The following is a 24,681-nucleotide window of genomic DNA, read 5'->3' on the forward strand; positions in this document are numbered from 1 at the left end:
TTTTTTTTTTTTTTTTAATATTGATGCTGGGGATTGAACTCAGGTCCTCATGCTTGTGTGACAAGCACTTTACTGGTGAGCCTTACCCACCCCCAACCCTTGTCTCATTATATGACTTTCTCATGATACTGAGCATCAGCAGCCAATACTCTTAACAGTATAGTGTGCTTGTAAGCTGTAATGTTTGGTAGGTTGGGTATATTAAAGGTGCTTTGTAGTTTATGATAGTTTCAATTCCTAGTAGTAGCATCTACATTGTGGTCCCTCCTTTGATGTGTCACTCTCCTGGTCTGAAGTGATGTTATAATACCATGAAGTAGATTAGGCACCCTTATGTTCTCAGATAATGGTGCTTCGAGAGGTACCATGGGCAGAGATGGCACACTTGTATTTGAAGTAGGTGTCAATTCTAGTGATGTGAATTGCTATTCCCATTCCTGGGTGGAGAGCCCTTGGGTGATTGACCTGCCATCAAAGGGTTGAATCATCTCCCTGTGTATCTGCTATTGTTTGGTTGGGTGCTCAGCAGTGACAGGAGCTAGGTCCTTGAGAAGATGGAGCCCATAGCACCGTACCCATGCTCTGCCTCTGTCCCTGACCCCACCATTGTGGGTTCATTGTGGGAGCTTTGGGAGACTGAGGCAAGGATGCTGGCTGACACCCACAGGTGAGTTAGGATGTTTTTCACCCATCACCATTGAATCTGCTGATTCATATGGTTTGAGTGACAGGACAGATTGTACCAGGGCCTAGGTTACTGCTCAGTTCACTCTCGCTTTGGATCACATTTCGGTTATCTACTTGCTTCCACTTGTGTGGAAGTGGCTGACATGTCACTGTAGTCCCAAGAAGTGGGAGGGATAAGGGGGTTGAAATGGAGAAGGAAAGAAAGTCAGTGCCGCAGTCACAGTTAGGGACAAGACATTTGTTCCCATCAGATAGCAGAGCCTTTTGAAATGTATCCTAGATCCCTGTGTCCAGAAGACTAGCAGAGCCACGCATCAGCCCCTGTCCATCATCATCCACTGATCACAGGTGGCCCTGCCTGTTTCGGCAGCCAAGATATGCATGTCAGCAGGCCCCACAGTTGCTTTCGGGTGTCAGGGGACTTTTAGAACTGGAATCTAGAGACAGAAGAGGTACTTGTTGTAGCCAGAGGTGAGGGCTTCTCCTGTTGCATTTATTTGGAAGCCAATCAATGCTTATGCTTGATCGGAAAGCTCCATTGGGTGCTGAGGTAGAAAGGAAGCAGAAAGAAATTGGGAAGGTTGTGTAGATTATATTCCGTGTACATACCACACTTCAGATAGTCCAGTGAGGAAAATGGGCCTGGACCCAGACACACCTGGCTGGCTCCACATTATCTCATTGTAATATTGTAGTTTATTTACTTGCCCATTCTAAAGTCCAGTTTCTCATCTGTACAGCGGGGATAACAGCTCATTATGAAACTGGGAGTTTTGCAGAGGTGCTATCTGCAAGTTGCTTGCTTTGGGCCTTGTATTAATGGTACTGACAACCCCCCGCTTGTGCACAGCAGCACGTTCACAGATAACATTGTAGTCTTGCAGAAGGAGGGGGAGCAGAGGAGATAAAGGATGAGGGACTAGTTTGTGAGAAGATGACACAGTGGTAAAATGTCCAAGCACTGTGTGTGTGTGTGTGTGTGTGTGTGTGTGTGTGTGTGTGTTACAGAAGAAACAAGTAAAGCTATTCCAGGACATTCGATGTGGTAGGTACAGCCTGGTCCAAAGAAATATAGCCTAGCCTAAGTTAGGTGTTCTGGTTGGTTGATGCTGGTTGGCAGCTTGACACAAAGTAGAATTCCTTGGGAAGAATCTCAACAAGGAATTGTCTAGATTGGGTCGGCCTATGGGCATGTCTGTGGGGTTTGTTTTGAGTGCTTTCATAGGTGTGGAAAGAATCAGACTGAAAATTGGCAGCACTGTTCATTCCCTGGTGCGGCACTCTGGACTGTGTGAGTAGATGAAGCTAGCTGAGCACTGGACATGCCTGCACTCATGTCTCTGTGCTTTTGACTGTGAAAGTGGTATGACCAGCTGTCCCATGCTCTTCCTGCTGTGACTCCCTGATGGTGATGGCATTGGAATTGGGAACTAGCATATAATCATCCTACTCTAAGCTGTTGGTTGTCAGGGTATTCTTGTCACAGCAGCAGAAATGAAGCCTGGACTCATGTGTTTGGGAAGTAGAACCCCCAGCTCACCGTCTCTTGGTTATTCCTTAGGGTCTGGGTTAGTTACTCTCCTCATCACTGTCACCCTGGGGAAGTGAAAGCAGATCAAGGAAGGGAAGGATTTATTCGAGCTCACGGTTTCATGACGGGGGAGGCATGGTACTGGGACTCTGTGCCAGAGCAGACAAGTGAGGAGAGATCTTGGGCCAGAAGTGGGGCTAGCCTAGAATCCCCAAGTGCCACCACTGTGTTTCTACCCCAGCCGGATAGTCCCCACTTCCCAGGGTTCAACAACATTCCAAAACAGTGCCAGTAGCTGAGGACCAGCTCTTCAAACTTAGGAGCCTCATGTCAGCTCCTTTTTATCTTTAGGCTTCTTTATTTTATTTTATGTGTATGAGTGTTTTGCTCACATGTAGTCTGTGTACCACATGTGTGTGGCTGGTGCCTTTGGAAGCCAGAAGAGGCATTGCATCCCCTGAAACTGGGATTACGGATGGTTGTGAGCCACTAGGTGGGTGCTGGGAACTGAACCCAGATCCTCTACAAGAACAACAGTGCTCTTATCCAGAGTCATCTCTCCCCTTCTCTCCCTCCTCCCCCATGACTGTAAGCTCTTGAATGCATGTGAAGAGTTTAAATTATAGCTAGTGGGCAGTTTGAGGAGAAGTGTAGACATATTTTTAAGAGACTGGAAATCCAACCTTTTTTTTAAGATTCATTTATCACATATACAGTGTTCTGCCTGCATGTATGCTTGCAAGCCAGAAGAGGACACCAGATCTCATTATAGATGGTTGTGAGCCACCACTCGGTTGCTGGGAATTGAACTTAGGACCTCTGGAAGAGTAGGCAGCATGCTCTTAACCCCTGAGCCATCTCTCCAGCCCTCAATCTTTCAATCTCAAGTTTTATTCTCTCTTGTAGCTCATTTAGTTGTTGAAGGAAGTGACTACTACATTTGTCCTTCCAGTGGCCTCTGGGAACATCACCTGAACATTCTATAAATTAGCCCAAACACTTTATGAGAGATATCCAGGAGCTGTGGGTAGGCAGTAGAGTGTGACATAATGTTCTTTCATATTTCAAGGCTTCACTCACTGCTGACACAGAGATGATGTCAAGAAGATGAGAGATTAGGGGACCATCCTGAGAAGAGTGATTTTTTTCAGTTGTTTTCCCAGGCATTGACTTGGAACCCCAAAACATAATAGTGGGCGCTGGGAACAGTGGGGGCCTTAACTGATGAAAGGTCTTGTTTATTTTTAGGAACTGGAGAATGGGGAAGTTCCTTTATGAAGAGATAGGGAATCTCCCTGCCTAAAAAAAAAAAAAAAAAAAAAAAAAAAAAAGGCCCCAAGAAGATGAAAGAGTCACTGAGACACATTTGGTTTAGTCTGTATATTTTATTCTGAATGTCCACCGTGAAGCCAGATGTGAGTCATAGTGACTCTTAGTGTTTAGTTTCTTCTGGGACAATTGCTCCACTAACAGGAATCCAGAAGCTCCAGGTAGAGACTGCTGTCAGGATAAGGGAGTCATTGTATCCATTAAGAGACCAGAGTTCCTTTCTTTGATAAAGGGCCTCTCACCACACAGGACACAGGATGCAGACAACCTCAAGATGCAGTATCTTGCAAGCATCGATCCCAGCCCCAGCATTCTAATAGTTACCTGACTCCCACTTTCCTGCTAAAGTAATTAATGTCAGACAGCCACCAGGCCTTTCAGGGTCTTCAGAAAACCCCTGGGAAAGGGCCTGGAGTTTACTTAGGATGCCACAGGGCTACTGAAGAGCAGAAATCCTTATGACCTTACCTGTGAATCTGATAACATACTCCTCTTAAATACCAGAGTGTCATTTACTGAGAAGATTATGTGCTTGATTGACTGACCAAATGTTTTCCACTTTTTCGCGTGGGAGCTAAAGTCCAGAAAGGTTAAACTATCTTGAACATAGTCCATGGCAGGAGATGGCTTTTTTTTTATTGAGTCTAGAGCCTCTTGGCAGACCTTGGTCATGCCCCCACAGCTCCTGGTAAACAGTTTTATGAGTTGCATGTGGTATCTGGAGAGGCAAGGTCAGAAGAGCAGAAAGCCTGTACTGTGGACTTTCTCCAGGACAAATGTCTGTGGCTTCTGGAATTTATATCTACAGCACAGACACAGCTAGCTCAGGAACAGTCCTCCCACAAGTAGACACATGACGAGGAACAATTTCAGTTGAAGCACTAAAGGCAATTGCGTTCCATGTATCTAGACAGAGTCCTTGAAATAGAAATAATCCCTCATGGTGTTCCTGTGATCATTAAATAAGTCATGGGATCTGCTGAAGAGTCCATGTTACATATAATAAATTCTCAATAAAGTCAAGTTTTTAATCATTTTTCTCACGAACAATTTGTTCAGGAACAATTTTCTCACGAGCATTTGTTCATGACACAGCACCAACCCCAGGACAGTGGTGTTGCCTGTGTGCTAATTCAGCCTTTCTTTCCCCTCCATCTATTTGTCAGGTGTCAATGCACGTGCTGCTTAGCTAGACAGGTACAGTGTAGGGCTAGGAGAGAACCTACTGGCTAAGAGCACTAGCTGCTCTTCCGAAGGACCCAGGTTCAGTCCCCAGAACCCACATAGTGGCTCACAAACATTTATAACTCTAGTTCTAGACCTTCTGATGCCCTCTTCTGACCTCTGGAGGAACCAGGCAGTCAGGCAAACTCTCATACAGCTAAGATAAAAATAAGTAAATCATTTAAAGAAAAACCCACAATGTAAAGGAAATCTTATAAGGTTATTATATCCAAGGATAATTACAAACTTTCTCCATAAATATATATCTGTACATGTACATACATGTATACATATATACATTATTTTTATATGTTTATATGTATATTTAAAAAAATTTTAAATAAAGTTTACCTCTATGTATGTCTGGGCACTATGTGAATACAGAGCCTTTGGAGGCTAGAAGTGGGCACTATCATCCCCAGATCTGAAGTTATAGATGGTTCTGAGCCACCACATGGTTGCTGGGAACCAAACATGGATCCTCTGCAAGAACAGCAAGTGCTCTTAACCAATGACCCATCTCTCTAGCCTCCATATTTTTGATTAGACATTGCAACCATATTGGGGATAATCTTTAAGTAACTGTTGCTCAAATTGCTAAATGCCCTTTTAATAAAAAACCTGGAGCCAGATACTGGAGTAAATGCTGAAAGATCAGAGAGACAAAGGAACAAGCCACCTCTTACCTCTAGGACTCCCCAGTCTGTCTTCTCATGCCTTATATACCTTTCTCTGCCCAGCCACCGCTTCCTTCTTAGTGCTGGGATTAATGGTGTGTGTGCTTCCCAAGCAAAGACATGAGATCTCAAGTGCTAGTATTAAAGGTGTGTGACTCCCAAGTATTAGGATTAAAGGTGTGTGCCACCACTTCCTGGCTCTGTTTCTCTTCTAGACTGAGTCAATCTCATGTAGTCCAGGGTGGCTTTGAACTCACAGAGATCCAGACAGATCTCTGCCTCCAGAGTGCTAGAATTAAAGGTGTGTGCCACCACTGCTGGCTTTGTGTTTAATCTAGTGGCTTGTTCTGTTCTCTGATCTTCAGGCAAATTTTGTTAGGTTACACAATATATCACCACAGGTAACAGTATATATGAGAAACGATGAATCATATATGAACCTATACCTTTCATTCCTGTGGGGCGTTTACCCACCACCCCCACAGTTCCCCAGAGTTTTCTTGAGTGCAGGAAATATTAGATAGAAGGATTTATTGCGGAGATAAACAGATAGAAAATAAAGGATAGCCTCTAGAGGGCCTGGAACCTATTCCAACGGGCCCCGACTGTCTCTGGCCCAGGGTTTTTATCGAGACGCCAAGGGGTGGAGCAAAAGACCTCCTCCCCCAGCACAGCCAAGTGCAGACCATCTCAGACACCTGCACTCAGGCCTGTGGTCCTGATCATCCTCTATTCGGACCTGCTGGGTAAAGCCACGAGGAACCCTAGAACGGGCTCCTACACATTCCTACCTCTGTGATCATATAGGGAGTGGATCAATATTCTTACAGTAGAGAATTTGTATATTTCCTTCCTGTGTTCAGACTTGGAGACGAATTTATTTACAGGTATGAAGGTAACTACCTAAAACAGTTTCTAGACTTCTCTTACCCAAGGCTAGAGAATGCTACTTCTTTCGACACATTGAGTTATGGCATTGCCTGAATTGATATTTGTTAATTACAGTGATGATGATTAATTCAGGAGTATGAACTGAAGGCTTCAGTTTTTCTATAGGACTGGGGAATTTTTTCCATTAAGGGCTATATGAGGATATGAAATCATATTGAAATATTAGTTTACTGGTACAAACCAAACGACATTGAAAATAAGTCATTTGTTTTTATAGATTTGCTTTCTCTTTTCAAAAAAAAAAAAAAAACAACCCTCATATCTCAGTTCTATGGTTTTCTGAGAGCCGTTTCTTAGTGATTGGATGTCATGGACCCCTAACTAAAAGTGTCACCATTAAGAGATGCATGAAGCCGGGAAAACAGCAGAATGAAAGACAAGCTGCTGTGGTCGTTTACCAGGATGCACTTTGAAAACCAGACTCTTACCAATATCTGGCCTCTCTATAGAGAAAGGTGATCAGATGACATTATATACAAACCATGACAGAGCAAAGGTTAGATTGGAGGTTTAGGGGGAGAGTTTGAGTCATGAGATGAAGATTCCTGCCATATTTTCTGGCTACAGTTTCTTTACCTCTTTGTTTTTCATTGTCATGGAATATGAGATATTCTAGACTGTACCAAAGACCTAGAGAAAGGGCTATATGTCATCTTCTGGGTTTTCTTCCCATTTATTATTGGGTGAGAAAGATCTTGAAGAAGGCCAGCTTCTCCCCCTTTGCCCCAGCACAAAATAGCAGGTGGCATTGAGCTGCCCATTGAGTCATCGAGGAAGAGGAAAAAGTGCTCCTGCCTTAGGAAGTGTAGAGGACACAACACAAAGAGTGTAATTTTGTTGTTATTTACATTTTGATGAATTTCAGATATATTCAAAAGTAAAATAATCTAATGAGCCACCATCACCAAACTTCAACAATTATCAGCTCATGGCTAATCTTATTTCATTTTAATCTCCAGTTTTCAGTTCTCTACTGTCATCTATATTATTTGAAGCAAATCCTAGAAGCATATCATTGTAAACATTTCAGTATTTATATCTAAAAATGAACACTTTTAAAACTCTATCAAAACTTGATATGCATTTTGGGAAGATCAACCACATCCCTAAATTTCTTTGCAATCTGTTTCCGTATTTTTATTTCAGAGTGCTGTTTTTAGCATTCTTGTGACTACACTTCCTTTTGATAAAGGCTCATGAATGGAGTAGCACATAAATAAAGAAGATGAGTGTAGCCAGATGATGGGGATTCCCCAGAGAAGCCCTGCCCGCCTCCTCCTGTCATACTGGGTCTAGACCACAAGTAGAAGGCCTCGCTCGCTGTGATTTACATTTAGGCTGTTTCAAGAGCATGTAGTCAGCACTGAATTGCTGACCGCACAGAACATGCTTTAAATCCACCAAGTACAAAAGTGCCTCAGTCACATGGTAAGGAAACCCTTCTGATCATTCACACTCTGGCATATTCTTTGAGAAGACCAGTGATTCTCTGTCCACCAGTGACTCTACTTCCTTATCCCCTCTCTTTCAGTGTTGTTGCTCTGGCTGCCTTCTTTCCTCTCATTTTTCTTGTTTTCCTGTCTGCCTTGTTCATCTTGTCTACTTTCAGATCTTCACATTTTCCTGCAGAATACTCTCAAGCTTCATTTTCCCACTGGAAATCTGCCATATGTTCTTCCAGTATTTCTTATTTAGTAATTCTGAATTGAAACTTGTATTAATTACATTTCTTATTTATGGGACAGAATATAATGATGGGGGTGAGGATGATAGTGATGGTGATGATGGTGGTGATGATGATGGTGGTGGTGACAATAGTGATGATGAAGATAATGGTGATAATGATGATATGGAGATGATGGTGATGGTGATGATGATGATAGTGATAATGATGATGATAGTTGTAGTGATGATGAATACCTACCACGTTGAAGCAACTTAAGGAGAGAGGGGTTCATTGTGAAACACAATTCAGGGGCTACAGTTCATCATGGTAGGGAAGGAATGGTGGCAGAATTGTCTCATGGCTGTGCTATAGACACTTGTTCATATCTGGATGGCCAGGAAACAGAATAAGAACATAAGAATATGTACACCATGGTCCCTCTTCAGTGACCCACTTTCTCCAGTGAGGCCCATGTCCCAAAATTTCTACAGTTTCCTAAAACAGCATCACCAGATGGGGACCATGTGTTCAAACTGATCAGCCTTTTTTATATCCAAATCATAACACTCGTTATCTGCCTTCTCTCCTTGTCTACCCCCTTTTGCTTATCTTTTCTTCTTCCCTGAATTTCTTCTTGCTGGGGAATAGCCAGATGCTGGTTATGCTAATGATGTTATTGTTGATGATAGTGATGATGATGTTAATGATGATGGTGGTAATGATGATGATGGTAATGGTGATGATGATGATGGTGGTGGTGGTGGTGGTGGTGATAATGATGATAATGGCAAGATTGATGATGGTGGTGGTGGTGGTGATGGTGGTGGTGGTGGTGATGATGGTGGTGATGATGATGGTGGTGGTGTTGATGGTGGTGGTGGTGATGATGGTGGTGGTGGTGATGATGATGGTAATGATGGCAAGATTGATGATGGTGGTGATTTTGATATGATAGTGATGAAGATGATGGTGGTAGTGATGATGATGAGGGGGATGATATTTATTAGTCAGGGTTATCTGGAGGAGCAGAACTGATGGAATAAATATGTACCACAAAGGATTTACACAATATGGGCTGAGTCAGCAGTCTAGCTCCCTTCATGCTAGAGAGTCTGAGAATCGGGCAACTGCTCTGTCCATTGGGCCAGGTGCCTCAGTAGTACCAATGTTGCACTGAAGGTCTGGAGGACTCCTAGAGAGCTTCTGGTCCTTCATTTCACCCGAGGCTGATGTCAGCAAGGGATGGCTGTAGCAGTGGCAGAAGTCACCAGTGAGGGGTGAAGTGAGCCCTGCTCCCCACTCAGGTCTCATCATATCTGCTCACTCTGGGCTGCAGATCTCCTCCCCTTCATTAATCCCTGTGAGGAAGTGCCCTCCTGACCCTCCTGAGATGTGTCTTTTCGTTGATTCCAAATCTAGTCAAGTTGACAACTAAGATTTCACCATCACAAATAGCGACCTCTTATGTACCTTCAAATCAGCTATCCAAGACTACCCATAATACCACTTCCTCTGAGGGACGTTTTTATTCTGTCTGATTTCCTCTCTCCTGCCTTCAGTGTGCATTGCTTGCATCACTCACCATGTAAGTTCACTGCTATTTTAGTAATTGGAATTTTCATATCTGCTGATGCCTTAAAAGCAGAGTTTGCATAGTAATGCATTTTATCCCTTGTAATGTCTACTTCAGTGAATTACTGACAGTTTCAGTTCAGTGATACAGTTAGCACAGTGAGGAACTTAACTTGAATTTAATTATTTAAAAAAGTTTTTATTATTTTTTAATTATAATTAATGTGCCTATGTGTGGGCATGTGTATATGAGTGCAGTGCCCATGGAGTCCAAAGAGGGTGTCATATGTCCTGGAGATGAAGTTATAGGCAGTTATGAGCTGGCTAATGTGGGTGCTGGGAACTGGACTCTGGGCTTCCTTTTTTTTTTTTTTTTTTTTTTTTCCCACCAGTTTTATCAAGACAGGGTTTCTCTGTAGCCCTGGCTGCCCTGGAATTTCCTCTGTAGACCAGACTGGCCTCAAAGTCAGATAACAACCTGCCTCCTAAGTGCTGGAATTAAAGATGTGGGCCACCCCCCCTCCCCCAGCTATGGACTCTAGTCTTCTTGAAGTGCAGTGGGTGCTCTTAACCATCGAGTCATCTCTCTAGCTTTAATTCTTATGAGGCAGATACAACTGGCTAGGATGTAGGGTAAATATCGGGAGCCTAGAGAAATTTTAAGTATTATTAGGTGGGAAATGATGAAAAATGAAAAACTTTATCTAGACATACTGTCATACTCTATGCTAGAAAAGTGGTTCTTGACCTTGACTGGAATCTAAGTTACTGTGGAGCTTAAAATTGTGTGTGTGTGTGTGTGTGTGTGTGTGTGTGTGTGTGTGTGTGTGTGTGTGTGAGAGAGAGAGAGAGAGAGAGAGAGAGAGAGAGAGAGAGAGAGAGAGAGAGAGAGAGAATGTGTTTTGAGGTTACACTCCCAGAAATCCTGAGTCTGTAGAGCTGGAATAGCTCCCATAGTTGGTGGGCACACTGACTCTGTGGTTCAAGATGCATGAGCTGTTGGGAAATGTAATTTTAGCACAAGTAACACAAGGTAGGAAGGTCAGAGGATGTCATTGGGAGACACAAGATGCCTGTGACAGGGCATTCTGCTTACCTCATATTTTAAAAATATAGGCATAAATGTGGAAGGAAAGTATTTGTGGAGCACTCTGTCCACAGGGTGCTGCTGGAGTCCTTTCTGCGCATTGTGTCAGTATGCACGCTGTGTCAGATGAATCTGTGAGAGGCCTGGTCAGGCTGACCACCAGCTCCAGTTTGCAGGTTCGGGAGCTGATTTATGGTGAGGAATGCTCTTTAAGATCAGGCTGCAAATAAGTAGCACAGCTGGTGTCTTGGTTTCTTTTTCTGTTGTTGCGATAGTGTAGTCCTATACAAGCAAATGAAGAGAAAGGGCTTATGGGAGCTCACAGTTCAAAGTGCAGTCCACCAGGATGGGGAAGTCAGGCCCGCTGGAGCTTGAAGCAGCTGGCTACATTACACTCAGCGTTGGAAGAGAGCCATGGGGCCATGCATGCCAGTGTTGCACTCACTGGCTCTACTTCATGCAACACAGGTTCTCTTGCCCAGGGCTTAGTCCCATCCACGCTTAGAATGATTCTTCCCACATCCCTGCAATGTCATCAAGACAGCCCACTAACAGAACACCCAGAGGTCCATTTCACAGGTGACTCTAGATTATGTTAAACTGATCTTTAGCACAAACCATCCCAGGTGGGATTTGAAACGCAGCCTTCCTGATTATGCGTGTGTTATTTTCACTTCAGTTGGGTTTTTTCTTCCCATATTTCCCTCCATCCCTCCCCCACCTCTCTCTTACCATTTTCTTCTTCTTCTGCTCCTCCCTCCCCCACCCCCCTAGCCTATCTCATTTACCCTGTTCAAAATAGCCAAGAAAAGGGCAATGGACATTCAATAAGCAGATGCTTAAGAGGAGGCATACTGGAACAACATTTTTGCTGCTATGGAGCTTACATTCTTGTGGGGAAGACAGACAATAAATCAGTAACAAGCAAATGTGAAATTAAAAGCAACAAAATAATATTATGAGGAAAATAAATAGATGGTGGTCATGGGAGCTATTTTCGGAGAGCAGGGGCAGGTTTGGGGAGGTTCTGTGGGTTTTCCATGAATGTGATGAATTCAGAAGGTTGAATTCTCATCCGCTAGCAGCTGGAGCTCTCCCTGTAGAGGGGACCATGTAGGGGACAGGAAAGCTGCTGAGAGATTCATTCTGCCTTCCCAGTTAAGGTGAACGTGACTCAAAGTTTTCAAATGAGCCCTCCAATTTTTATTTTCTAAACTTTGTATATCCTACCAGATTTTGCATACTGGGGAGTCCTGGTGATGTGCAATATCTGGTATTTTTGTAGGGTTGTGGTGGTACAGGCTCCTCGTCCTCTTCCTAGTGGCTTCTGTAAAGGCAGCTTTTTTCTCTGCACCTCCTGCCTCCTCTGGGCTCCGTTAGCTGCTTTGCATATGATCCTCCTTGTAGTTTAATGGCATCTAATGACACTTAGCTGTGTGCTTTGCTGCCAGTTGCGCTTGGAACATAAACCCAGATGCACGGGTAGAGAGAAAGCAGCCAAGGCCTCCAGGTCGCCAGTAACTTGGCCAGAAGCCCCATTCACACTGGGAAACACACTAGAAAAATAAACTTGGCGCTGGTGACCCGCAGTCCTTCCTCCTGGGATGCGATGTAGATAGTCGCAGACCACCAGAGTCACGCTGGCCAACCTTTCAGTGGGGCTGACAAATGCTCAGACACCCGCTTATCTCAGGGTGGTGGCACCGTCTGCCAGCCTCGTGGGGTTGTGTGCTGTTTGGGTTGGCGCCGGAGCACAGCCTTCTACTTTATGTAATAAGGCACATCAGAAAGGCCTTTGTGCTCACACCCTCAGAGCGGGCGCTGGGCAAGACCTCATTTGTACCCCACCATTTTATGTACACTGAAAGCCAGGGTATTTCTACGTGGCCTGGTAATTTTTCTTCTAAAAATTTAGAAAATTTTAACGTTTCTGCATCCCCTCTACTCTTTCTATTTTTTTCTTTTCTTTCTCAGCCCAATGCTGTTTTACACTGGGTCTGAATTCTCATGGCCTGGCTTTGATTTAAGATGAATGTCGAGTGAATCTCAGTTTGTACTGGGATGATACCCTTTCTCTCTTGGAGAAGCAGTTTTCTTAGCATGGATGTCTCTCTCTCTTTCTTCTCTCTCTCTCTCTCTCTCTCTCTCTCTCTCTCTCTCTCTCTCTCTCACACACACACACACACACACACACACACACACACACAGAGAGGCTGATGAAGCAAGACTGTTTGTGTTCAGTCAGGCAGATTCCCCTTTTCTAGTCAGTACCAAGAAAAAGGCAAACAAGAAATAGACAAGATTCTCTCGGAGAAGCCTTGTTTCTGTCCCCACCTAAGGCAAAGCCTCTTTTCTGACTTTAAAGGATTTCTGTTTGAATTATCAAGGGAAAGGTCCATTAACGTTCTTGGCCACTTAACTTTGTTATTCATATCTCTCCTTCCCATTAATTTTTTTTCCTCCCTAGCAGCATAGTGTTAAATGTTAGCATGAGGTGTTGGCAGCCTCTTTGAGGGAACAGATTGCTCTGGAATAAACACAGCTGGAAACGGACCACCTATTGTTTTTCTTTCTGTTAGGAAATGAAAGAGCCATTTATCAAAAGGGTAGAGAACTGGGCTCCCAGAGTTACTTCAGGGATTTATAACTGCAGGGCTGCTTAATGAGCAATGCCACCCCTGGGTGTCTGAATGGGCCAGCTAACCTTCTGCCTCCCTGAATGGCTTCCATGGCCCGGGAACAATGAACTCACCAAGGTTTGCTACCGCACAAGAGCAGGAGGTGGAGCCTGCTCTGTTCTTTGCCTCCAACTGAAGTGTGCCGGCTTTGGAGCTCAGTAAGGGATGACTTCTGTTGGGGCTCCTTCTGGAGTCCCTGTGTTTGCAGCTTTGAAAACCTCCTGGGATTTGTTGAAGGTTCTGGAGATAGATAAGTAAGTCTAGGAAGGTCTTGGGTATGTCTATGTCTTCACGTTACTTGATTTACATCTTCAAAAAGAGAGGATACTTTTCTAAGTGACATTTTGGCTGGATTCTGTGTCTCCTGAGGTTTATTCTTGCTGTCCCTGAGTTGAATGTTTTGGAATTTTATATTTGTGAAAATGTTGAACACCATGAAAATCTCTAATGTGTAGGTGTAGATAGTCATAGTCAGGGATCAGATCTGGAGATTAGAGGCTAGTCATTTCAGCCAGAGGCTGCCAATTCTGGGGCAGAGTGATATGATGTGGGTTGGGGTGACTGGGTGTGTGTGGGAAGTGGGGAAGAGCCAGGGAAGGCTGTGTTATTGTCTTGGCCATTTATTCCATTTGTTTCTGTCCCCAGGACTCTTTCTCCACTCTCTCTCTTCCTTCATCCTTTACTCCGCTGTCTTTGGATAGATGGTTTGGTAATTTATTGTGTTATGGTGTCACAACTAGTTGCTGCTAAGTAGTGCTCCTGATGTGTTAAGCCTTTGACATGGAGATTTTCCTCTATAATCAGTGATCTCTCTTCACACCTGTCATATGGGAACCACATTAGAAGTGAGGCAAAACTTCTGCCTAAGGTTTGACTGAATGACCTCTGGGAGCCCTTATCACAGACAAAATGTATTTTGCTTTATTTTTGTTTTATTTGAGAAAAAGCTAAGGCACTATTTGTTGGGCTTTTCTGGTTCCCTCTTTGTTATATTGCTAACCATTTGTCATGATTTGAAGTGGAGCATCTTGTTCCTCGCTGGAGTGACTTGTTCAGACGGCATCTCCTGTCTGTGTGGCTGAGGTTCATGGATGAGCCTCCATTTGTTAGACCGAGCACCTTGGCAGCACAGTGAAAAGCCCTATACATTGCCAATCCACTTAGGCATTGGTCTGATTAACTTTGTAAATATGTGCTAAGAGGTCTCTGAGAGTCAGGGGAAGGGAGGAGTAATGATGCACCCATTCTTTATAGAACACTAGAAAGAAATGAACAGATAGTTGAAAAACTATTTACTAAAGATATTCCCCAAAGGCTTTCTCTATGTTGATCATTGACTAACATTGTCTTCATATTGGTTGCTGAATTGATCTAGATATTGAATTTCTAAATAATAGATTAAAAAAGCTCAATTACACACAATTTTAGGGTTCTGATAACATAGCCAGTTTTATTCATGGATTTCTTACTATTTTTTGAAATGAGACATATAGATATTTTCTCTATATCATCATAATGAAAAGGTTCTTTGGATATCTCAATGTTTTTCATGTGCATTGTCTGGTTTGATTCTTACATTTGGTTCAGAGAAGTAAATATTGATGTTATTTCTGGATTTTACAGCTGAGGAGACTGAGAGTTAAAAGCCAGTTCAGTGCTGAGGAGATGGCTCTGGTTAAGAGCTCTGTCTGCTCTTGTAGAGGACCCAGGTTCTATTCCTAGCACCCACAGGGCAGCTCACAATAGCCTATAACTCCAGTTCCAGGGGATACGACATCTTTTGTCCTCCTCTGCCACTGGATGGTGATACACAGACACACATGCAGGCAAAACACTGTGCACATAAAAGAAAACATCTTTTGGAAAAAAGTCAGCCTGTAGTTTCCTTGGTAAGAGAAATAGCCCGGTGATTTTTAAACTCACAGCCCCCATCCCATTCCCTGGCCATTTAGTGGAAAGATCTCCACATCAGGTGTCAGGAGACCTCTACACAGATGCTCACGAGGTCATTGCTGACTCTGTGATGTTGAACAAGTAAGCCCTTTGGGTGCATTTTTCATGCATACAGTACTTGGAATTCTTATGTTGCGCCTTAGGGTTTACTAGGATCTCATCCAGAGCTTGTATCAGCTCTGATGTGCCCACTTGGCAGTACAGAGGAGAGATGAGGAAAGAGGCGAGACCATAGGCATCGTGTCCAGCTCTGCTTTGACTTCTCCTGCCAAGTGCAAAGACCTGAGATCTATGCATAGGATGAAACCCCCAGGCCCTTAACAAGACTGACTTGTCCAGTCTGCTTCCTGAGCTGGCATTTCCTGGTCTGTTCTTTTGGACTCAGCAGCAAAAGTTCTTGTGCCAAACTCAACTATAGTTTCTACCCAGGGATGAGCAACATCAATCTGCATTCCCATCTATACCCCAAAGAAACGGTAACTTGGCACAAGCCCATCTGTCATCCTAATCCTTGTCAGAGCAGAGCAAACATATCACTGCATGCTTCAGGTAGCAAGTCAGATGTATTCTCTTCAGTTTTCCAGCCTCTTGCAGGTAGCTGAGGAATGAGTAAAGACAGAAGAGCAGAGAAGTGGTTTTTTTTTTTTTTCATTTCCGTCATCAGTTTTAACAATGCTCTCAGACCGATTTAGAAAACTGTAGGATACGGAGATCAGGGTGACTACATCTGATTGCTGTTAAAACAAAAATGAACAACAACCAAAATACCCCACCTATGAACAGTCATAAGCCATCATGATTACTGTATAAAAGAACAACCCAAGAAGTTAATGTGACAATTTCTCAGTGGGCAAGAAGGATCCACCTTCTTAGCAAAAGAGTTGGCTTTTTTTTTTCTTCAGTGTTGTGGATTAAGCCCTGGTCTTGCACATGATAGGCAAGTGCTTTACCACTGAGCCACACTCCCAGCAAGAATGAAAATTTTCACCTTGGTATGTGTACTCTGGGCCTATGGCAATGCCATTTCTGGTCTCAGCCTGCATCTGAGAAGCTGTCTGTTGCCCTGGCCCCTCGCATTTACTGGCTGCTTCCTTTGCAAGTTGTGTTCTGAGCTGGGAAATGAGAATAGATACCTGTGACGACTTCTTGCCTTTGCTCTGGAGTCTCTGCCCTCACTCTTTTGCAGCAAAGTAGACTTTGACATTTTTCCTTATGTCCTCCCCCATAGGCAAGAAGCGAAACCCTGGCCTTAAGATTCCAAAAGAAGCATTTGAACAACCTCAGACCAGTTCTACGTAAGTTGTCAAGATGATGGATCCATTCCAAGTACTTGTATTTTACATGCTTGCTGCGGGGGTGGGGGGTGGGGCTCATTTTTGGACTAGCAGATGAAGTCTTGACTTTGCACATGGTTGTTAAAAAGAACAGCCCTTGGGGAGGGAAGTTGTTTGCTCACTCCTCTGAGATCTGAAGCAGGCAGTCTGTTAGTCTACATTGATCTCTAGCTTTGAAGTCAGTGTCCCAAATTGCTGGCTGACTGAAAGCTACATGCCACACAGTAGTTGAGATCCTATATAAACCCAGCAAGTTCCACAGGTGTGGACTGTCTCAATTTCTCCCTGTAGATATCAATGAAGAGACAAATAAATCCACGTGTGTGCGGGGAGCAGTACTCTGAAAATTGAGTTGAAATAGAAGGCTGGTATTTGATGAGCACCTGCATTTTGACACTTAATCCTGTCTTTATAATCAGAATGCAAGATAAGCTAAAGGAATGCTTCTGTATTAGCTGAAGCTCTGGCCCAAAGCCCTGAGTGAGCTCAAATCCTCTTGTATATCTGTGAGATTGGTTGGGTATCTCCCACTCAGCTGGAGGTCCAAGAACCAATGCATCTGCCTACTAGAAGTGGGGAAGTCCAAGACAAGAAACCATAAGAGAGACCCTAGACTGTCAGAGAAAGTACAGAGAGTGGAACCCTGAGTCTTTATGGCTTCAATTAACCAGGGCTCCTTGTAAAGGAAATTTTACCTTAACTGACAGAAAGAGCTCCCTCTAGTGTTGGGATGTGCTCATGAAAATGATTTATTGCCCAGGACACAGGCCCCTGGTTCCATGAGGCAACAGAAAGAAACTTTTCTAGGGTAGCTGAGAGACTGAAGTCAGTTGGAATATTCTTGTCATGAAGATCTGTAGGAGGAAATTCTTCCCCTACCTACATAAATATGGGGTTTGTTGGAAGGGGATTTCTGTCTGCATAGTCTGGGGTTCTCTCCAACTGTAAATGTAAAAAATGTGTGATTCTGTTTTTTTAGAATTTCTTTCTGGATTTTAGAGTGTTTACAGTCAAATATAAAGTCTCTTCATGCTATTCTGTATAGAACTGTATGGGATGCACTTTGGAATAATTATAGCCATTGGGAGTTGCAAAGAAATGTGCAGAGAATCCAAAGATGTGTGTGTCCTTTTCCATCATCTATGCACCTTCATTTAACAACCTGTACAACCGTGGAGCATTTGCATAATCAAGGAATCCATACTGGAGTGGACCATATAACTTATTTGATTTCACTAGCCATATGGCGCTCTCTCTCTCTCTCTCTCTCTCTCTCTCTCTCTCTCTCTCTCTCTCTCCCTCTCTCTCTCTGTTTTCTTGAGTGATAGTACTGTTTTATATCCTGAAAAACATATATAAAAGAAACATAGTTTCTCTGCATCTCTGCCAGCATTTAGAGTTGTCATTATTTAATAGTTTTTTTGTTCTTCTGTATAGTTGTAGATGACTATAGCTTTAATCTGAATATCTATAATGGTTAATTATGTAGAAATACTTTAGGTGTTCATTTTCCATCCATGTCGTCTTCTCTGGTCAAGTGTCTGAGCATGTGTTTTTTTATATTTTTATAACAAAGTTCATCTTATGTTTTAGTTATGCTTGTGTGTTGATGAGGCTACGTGCCCATGAGTGCAGTGTAGAGCCCAAGAGGGCATAGGATCACCCAGAGCTGGAGTTACAGTTGATGGTGAGCCACTTTTGTGGATGCAGGGACCCTACAACATTACACTTTCTTAACTGCTGAACTGTCTCTCTAGCCCCTGTGCATATCTTTTGCCTACAGCTTAGTAGATGATTTTTTTTTCATTTTTAAACTAATTTTTGTTTAGTATTTCAAATAAATAGGATTCTCAGTGACATTTTCATATATATATATATATATATATACATATACATATCATTATATGCTATTCTTTCTTACTACCCTCACGACCCTCTGTGACCTTTCTTTTTTTTAATTAAATCTCTCTCTCTCTCTCTCTCTCTCCCTCTCTCCCTCTCCCCCTCTCCCTCTCTCTCCCTCTCTCTCCCTCTCTCCCTCTCTCCCTCTCTCCCTCTCTCCCTCTCTCCCTCTCTCCCTCTCCCCTCTCTCTCCCTGCCTGTGGAGGTCACAGGGAGTCAGTTCTCTCTTTGCATGGTGTGGGTCACAGGTATTGAACTCATGCCCCCAGGTTGGGCAGCAGAGACCTTTGTCCACTGAGCTATCCCTCTGGCGCCATGATTGAATTCCTTATGTATCATAGGCGCAAGAACTTTCCCAGATATCTTATGTGAAAATACTACTTCTAACATGTACTTCGTCTTTTTCATTCTTTCTTCCATCAGGACTTTTTACGGGGCAGAACAATTTGATTTTGATGGCATACTATTTATTAGTTATTCTTCCTACAGATTATACTTCAGGTACCACCTTTAAGAAGTCTTTTTGCCTTAGATCCTTAAGATTTTCAGTGTTCTCGTGTAGAAATTTTAGCTTTACATTGAAGCCCAAGATACATTTGGAGTTAAGCTTTTGTATGTGATGCACCGAGGGTTTTTGTTGCCACATTTCCAGTTGTTACAGCTCGATTTGCTGTAAACTGTCTCTGCCCTGTTGAGTTGCCTTTTTCCTTTGTCTAGTACTAGTTGGTATATTCACTTTGAGCCACATCTGGATTTCCTATTCTGTTCTGTTGGTTTATGGGTCTGCTCTTCCTCCAGGCTCACACTATCTTGATTACTGCCACAGGGGATGAATATGGCTTCTCCCACTTGGTTCTTTTTGAAAATTAATTTTATTATTTTTTTAGGCTTTCGTATATGTATGTACATGTATTCCAAAGTTATGTTGGCCCTTGAAAGAGCCTTTTCTTGATACTTGAGGATGTTTTATTAAGAGTTGAGTTTAACCTGGAAGTCAACTGAGGGAGAATAGATATCTCTTTTACATTGGCACTGCTAATGCAGGAACATAATACATTTCTCTAGGTATTTAGGTCCCCTCCCCTTCGCCTCCCCTCCCCTCCCCCTTCTTCCTTTCTTCCTTTCTTCCTTTCTTCCTTCCTTTCTTCCTTCCTCCCTTCCTTCCTTCCTTCCTTCCTTCCTCCCTCCCTCCCTCCCTCCCTCCCTCCCTCCCTCCCTCTCTCTCTCTCTCTCTCTCTCTCTCTCTTGGTTTTATGAGACAAGGTTTTGCTGTGTAACAGTCCTAGCTGTCCTAGAACTTGCTTTGTAGACAGGCTGGCCTCGAACTCACAGAGATCTGCCTCTATCTGCCTCCCAAATGCTGGGATTAAAGGCATGTGCCACCAGGCCTAGCAAAGTCTTTTTTTTTTTTTTTTTTTTTTGACATAGGATCTCACTTGCAACCCTGGCTGGCCTGGAACTTGCTATGCAGACCAGGTTGGGTTTGAACTTAGATCCAACTACCTCTACCCCTGTAGTGTTATGAGTAATGGTGGGCACCATCTCCTAAACCTGTATTCTTATATTGAGTTGAGCATGTAGTTCAGTGACTTGCCTAGCATATGAGGCTTGACATTAGATCTCCAGCTTCTTTTTAAAGGTATATTCTTATGAGTGGTTACTCAGATGCCTTATAATCCTTCCCTTTGAAATTTTATTATTTACCCTTTCCAAATATTTGCCAATTTCTGTACTTCATGAATTTTGAAAGCATTGCTTGGTATAAACAAATGGACTGGATGCCAAGCAAGGATAGAAGTTTCTAGGCTGTCACTTCTTGGAGTAGAGCCTTCTTTTACAGTATTATTTTGTTTCACTGTATAGACTTGAGCATCATTTTGATGAACTTCAGCATCTTTGCTCATGGAGTCTTACGAATACTGAGGCTTAAATTTACCTTTAAAGATAGAGCTTCTACTTTTTGTAATCTTCTAGGCAATCTTTTGGTATTGACTAGATATTTCTCTCTCATTCTTGCTGTGCTGCAGTAGAGCAGAGAGCCTGGGCGAGGTCGCCATTCCTTAGGTCAGCTTGTGTGGATTCATCACGTACTCCTTGCATCACTGATGCCAGCCTGTCTTTGCCTCAGGTTTCTGAGTTGTCCCCTCCCTTGACTGGCAGTTACTAGTTCAAAAAGCAACTCCATGCTAATCATTATCAGTTCATTTAACCTTGACAAGACACTTGGTGTGTATGGTGGGGGGTTGTCCTTATTCTCTTGAGAAGTGAAATGGCAGAACTATTTGAGGGCTAGGCATTGTGTGCAAAGTCCTTCAGCATAGCTTCATGGCTAAGTCTGTATTTGGATTCTAGACTTCTCCAGTTGAATGCCTTAGTTTAGGCAGGATTCCTAGTTGCATCAAGCTTTAGTTTCTTCTTCAAAAGATTAGATTAAATGGTGTGATCACTATTAACATTAGCTGCCCTCATCTGTAGCTCAGCTCTTGGGCTGTTGTAATAGTTGCCCGGTGAAAGGTAGCTTCAAGTTGTTTAGTTTTATGGCGTAGCTTTTAAGCATATAACCTGGCATATAAACCTGGGGATTTTGGAGACCCAGTTATCTTCTTAACTATATGTAAGATCAGACCAAACAGTTCTTGGCTAAGTAAGCTAGGATCCTGGACCTCTTTAGTGAGAAGTCACTGTGGTATAGCTCTGGGTTCTAATGTCATTTTCCTATTGAATAATCTTAAGTCATTTTATGTCTTTTGATGTCAATTATTCCCACTGAAATGGAGATATAGCCCCTATGAGTATCATAAAAGTTAAAGAAGCTGTTTTATAGAAATGATCCAGTAATGTTTCTGACTCAGGTGGGTGCTTACTTAAAATAAACAAATAATACATGTAATAATAATCATCAATGAGCTGATTACTTACATAGCAGGTAGGTGTTTAATAACATAAATGAATAATAACATGTAATAGTAACCAGTGAGCTGATTACTTATATAGCAAGTGGGTGTTTAATAAAATAAATGAATAATACATGTAATAGTAATCAACAAGCTGGTTCCTTGAATAGAGTTGTAGATAAATAAATAATTATCAAACTAGGCCATCACTGATGTTCATATGAAATACCAGTCTTAGGCGACCTCTGGAATACCTTTGGTCTTCCAGGGAAAGAATTTTGTACTAAGTTTGGTTCTTTCCCCAGAGGAATAAAATATTGAATAATTGACAAGAATATCCACCCACGGTTTTAGCCTCCTGTGGAGTCTCACCCTCAGGCAAACTTATATGTCCAACCCTGAACAGAGGGAGCCCAGTGTCAGCTAATCCAGCCCGAGTTGTCGGTCTTGGCCCCGTCCTTTGGTGCTTTTGGCAGACCTGATGAACCCAGAGGCCCGAGGCTTGGGTGGATTAGTCATTTTCATTAGAGGCCCGAGTATTGGGAACCCATTCCTTGATTCAGTCTTCTTTGCACGGGAATCACAGAATGGGTAAAGCACTTTATCCAGCTCTCTTCCTTCTTCCGTTTTTCCCTTCTCAGGTCAAAGTTGAGGATGAGGTGACATGAGCTTCATACTCAGTGCAGTTGACAATTATGTGTCTCCATAAAATCACCAAACATCTGGTTTTCATTTTTTTTTTTTTTTAATTTGGAAAATGGTACCGTGTCCTGTTAGGCTGAGGTTAAATGTGAGCAGAGCACAGAGTCAGTGGCAGCAAACATTGGGGAAAGCTGGAGAGTAAATACTTGGGGCTACAGTAGGCCATGATGGCATCAGTTGTATGTTCTTTGTTGGTTATTTTTATAGAATACCGTAGAATTATTAAACTTCTGAAAGTCTTCCATAGCTGGGTCATAGGATGGAGTTTGCCAAGTCATGGTTTAGAAGAGAAGGCATTAGATCTGGAAGAGGTCCTATTTATGACTTCACTGATTGGCAAGAAAGTGGAGGGAGCCACAAATAATAATTCCTTTTCCCTAGGTAGTTTTACCAAGGAAGGGTGTTAAATACTTGCAAAAGATTTTATTATTAGTCATGCATTTTAGGTTACATTTGTCTTACTTTTAAAGGGCTATTACAGTTTAGTGCACACAAATTGTAACAGACCAAGAAAAACCAGCTTTGACTGTCTTAAGAATGAGAAATTAGGGGCTAGAGAGGTAATCCAGAAGTTATGAGTGCTCACTTCCCTTTCAGAGGACCTGAGTTCAGTTCCCAGCACACACGTTGGGTGGCTCACGGCCACCTGTAGTTCCATTTCCAGGGCACCTGACACCCTCTTCATGTCTACATACCCACCCACAGAAACACACACAATATGCATAATTAAAACATGTACAAATAAATCATTTAAAAATTGAGAAATTAATTTTTAGAAACTTGATTCTTCTGGAAGGCTTCTCTGAAGAAAAATTGCCTGCTCAGAAACAGTACACACACATGTATCACCGTGACATGTGCACAATTGTTTAGTTTTGTTCTCTCTCGCCTTCCCAGTCTCATATTTAAAGTTAGCCTAGAAAATTTTTCAGTGTCTGCCAAAAAGAAATGATATGTGAAGAAAGGAGAGGCTTGCCATGAAAGTCATAGATTGACACTCATATATCTGTATTTGTATTCTTACTTCCTCTTCATTGTTTTATATGTGTATTTGTTTTCAGCAGAAAGGATGAAAGCATAATACAGAAGTGGTGGTGAAAATGAGTCCCCAGCAAGTGTTTTAACTGCCTTTCTGTTCTTCTGTAATAAAATACTCTGACCAAAGCAACTTTGGGGAGGAAAGGATTTATTTGGCTTGCACTTCCAGGTCATGGTCCTTCACTGAAGGAAGTCAGGGCAGGAACTGAACCAGGAACTTGAAAGCAGAAATCATAGAGGAATGCTGCTCTCTGGCTCAGCCACAGACTCGTGTTCAGCCAGTTTTGTTATATAACCCAGGTCCACATATCGAGGAATGGCACCACCTATGGTGAGTTGGGCCCTCTTATATCATTAATAATCAAGACAGTTCCCCACAGACATGCCTACAGGCCTACTGGGTCCTGCCCAACCTGTCAAACAGTCCTGAATAGGGGAGTGAGGATTGAGAAATAATAGATAGGGAAAACAGAGATGTAGACGTAAAAGAAAAAGACAGAGACACAGGATAGCTTTGGGAGGGCTCTGAGTCAATACCATAGCAGCCCCGAATTTATTTCTCAGGGTCCTTTTATACCCAAAACAGGGGGGCAAAAGACCTTCCCCTTTCAAGGACATCCTGGTTCAAGGTACAAACAAGTGTAAATCCCTCCTTAATTCTCAAGACACCCAGTAACCATACTTTTGGCCAAACATCCTGTTATCCGACCTTGAAGAATAAGATATCTGGTAACCATGCCTTTGGCCAAACATCCTAAGAGAGCAAAGACAAGCTTGAGCTCTCTGACCTTGAGTCAAGATGGAATCAAGGCACAAACTGGGGTCACTGTGGACTCCCACACAGGCCAATCTGACCTAAGCAATTACTAAATCATGGCTTTTCTCTCAGATGAAGGCAGGCTTGTGAAGTTGACAGTTAAATCTGACCAGTGTGGCAAGTGATTCTTATCTCTCTCTCTGTTCACCTTCTCTTCTTCCCCCATTCCTCTTATTCTCTTTGTTCGTTCTGCAGGCAGTTCTGATGTGAATGTGCATGCAAGGAGACTTGAGTTGCTAGGCAGTTTGTTCTTTGTAAGGCTTGTGCCCGTGTTCCCTGTCTTCACTTTCCGTTAGCTCTGTTTGCTTGATCATGTCCACCACATGCGTCTCAGCATCTCTTGCTTTTGGTGCATGTATTGTAAGAAAATACCTTTCTCAGTTACTGGCTAGTTACACAGCCAAAGCCAAAACACTTTTCTCTTCAGTTGACTTCTACCAACCCAAAGCACAGGAAATAAAAATTAATGCCCAGGAGGAGACTATGGAAACACAAAGCCAGCCAACCTCCAAGTCCTGAGACAATCCCAGGATAGAATGTCCCCTATACACGGAAGAAATGCCACCAGACTTGCCTGGTAGAACTGAAAGTCTGCTGAAATGGGAGTTGGGGGACCTGAGTGATTTGTGATTGGAAACA

General features: G+C 42.8%; 1 protein-coding gene across 3 annotated transcripts in view; it reads left to right on the plus strand.

The window, feature by feature from the left end:
• The window catches only part of Map2k6 (mitogen-activated protein kinase kinase 6), a 134,354-nt gene that overhangs the window by 65,709 nt on the left and 43,964 nt on the right, over window positions 1–24,681 (plus strand). For 2 of the 3 annotated variants that reach the window (XM_006970454.4, XM_076543652.1), the window contains exon 2: window positions 16,584–16,650. In XM_006970454.4, coding sequence (XP_006970516.2) covers window positions 16,584–16,650 — 67 coding nt within the window. Of the gene's footprint in view, window positions 1–13,306; window positions 13,657–16,583; window positions 16,651–24,681 lie in introns of those variants that run through there. The other variant, XM_042283046.2, reaches the window with a different exon arrangement.

Source organism: Peromyscus maniculatus, chromosome 8, assembly GCF_049852395.1.
Source record: "Peromyscus maniculatus bairdii isolate BWxNUB_F1_BW_parent chromosome 8, HU_Pman_BW_mat_3.1, whole genome shotgun sequence".
Classification (NCBI taxonomy): domain Eukaryota; kingdom Metazoa; phylum Chordata; class Mammalia; order Rodentia; family Cricetidae; genus Peromyscus; species Peromyscus maniculatus.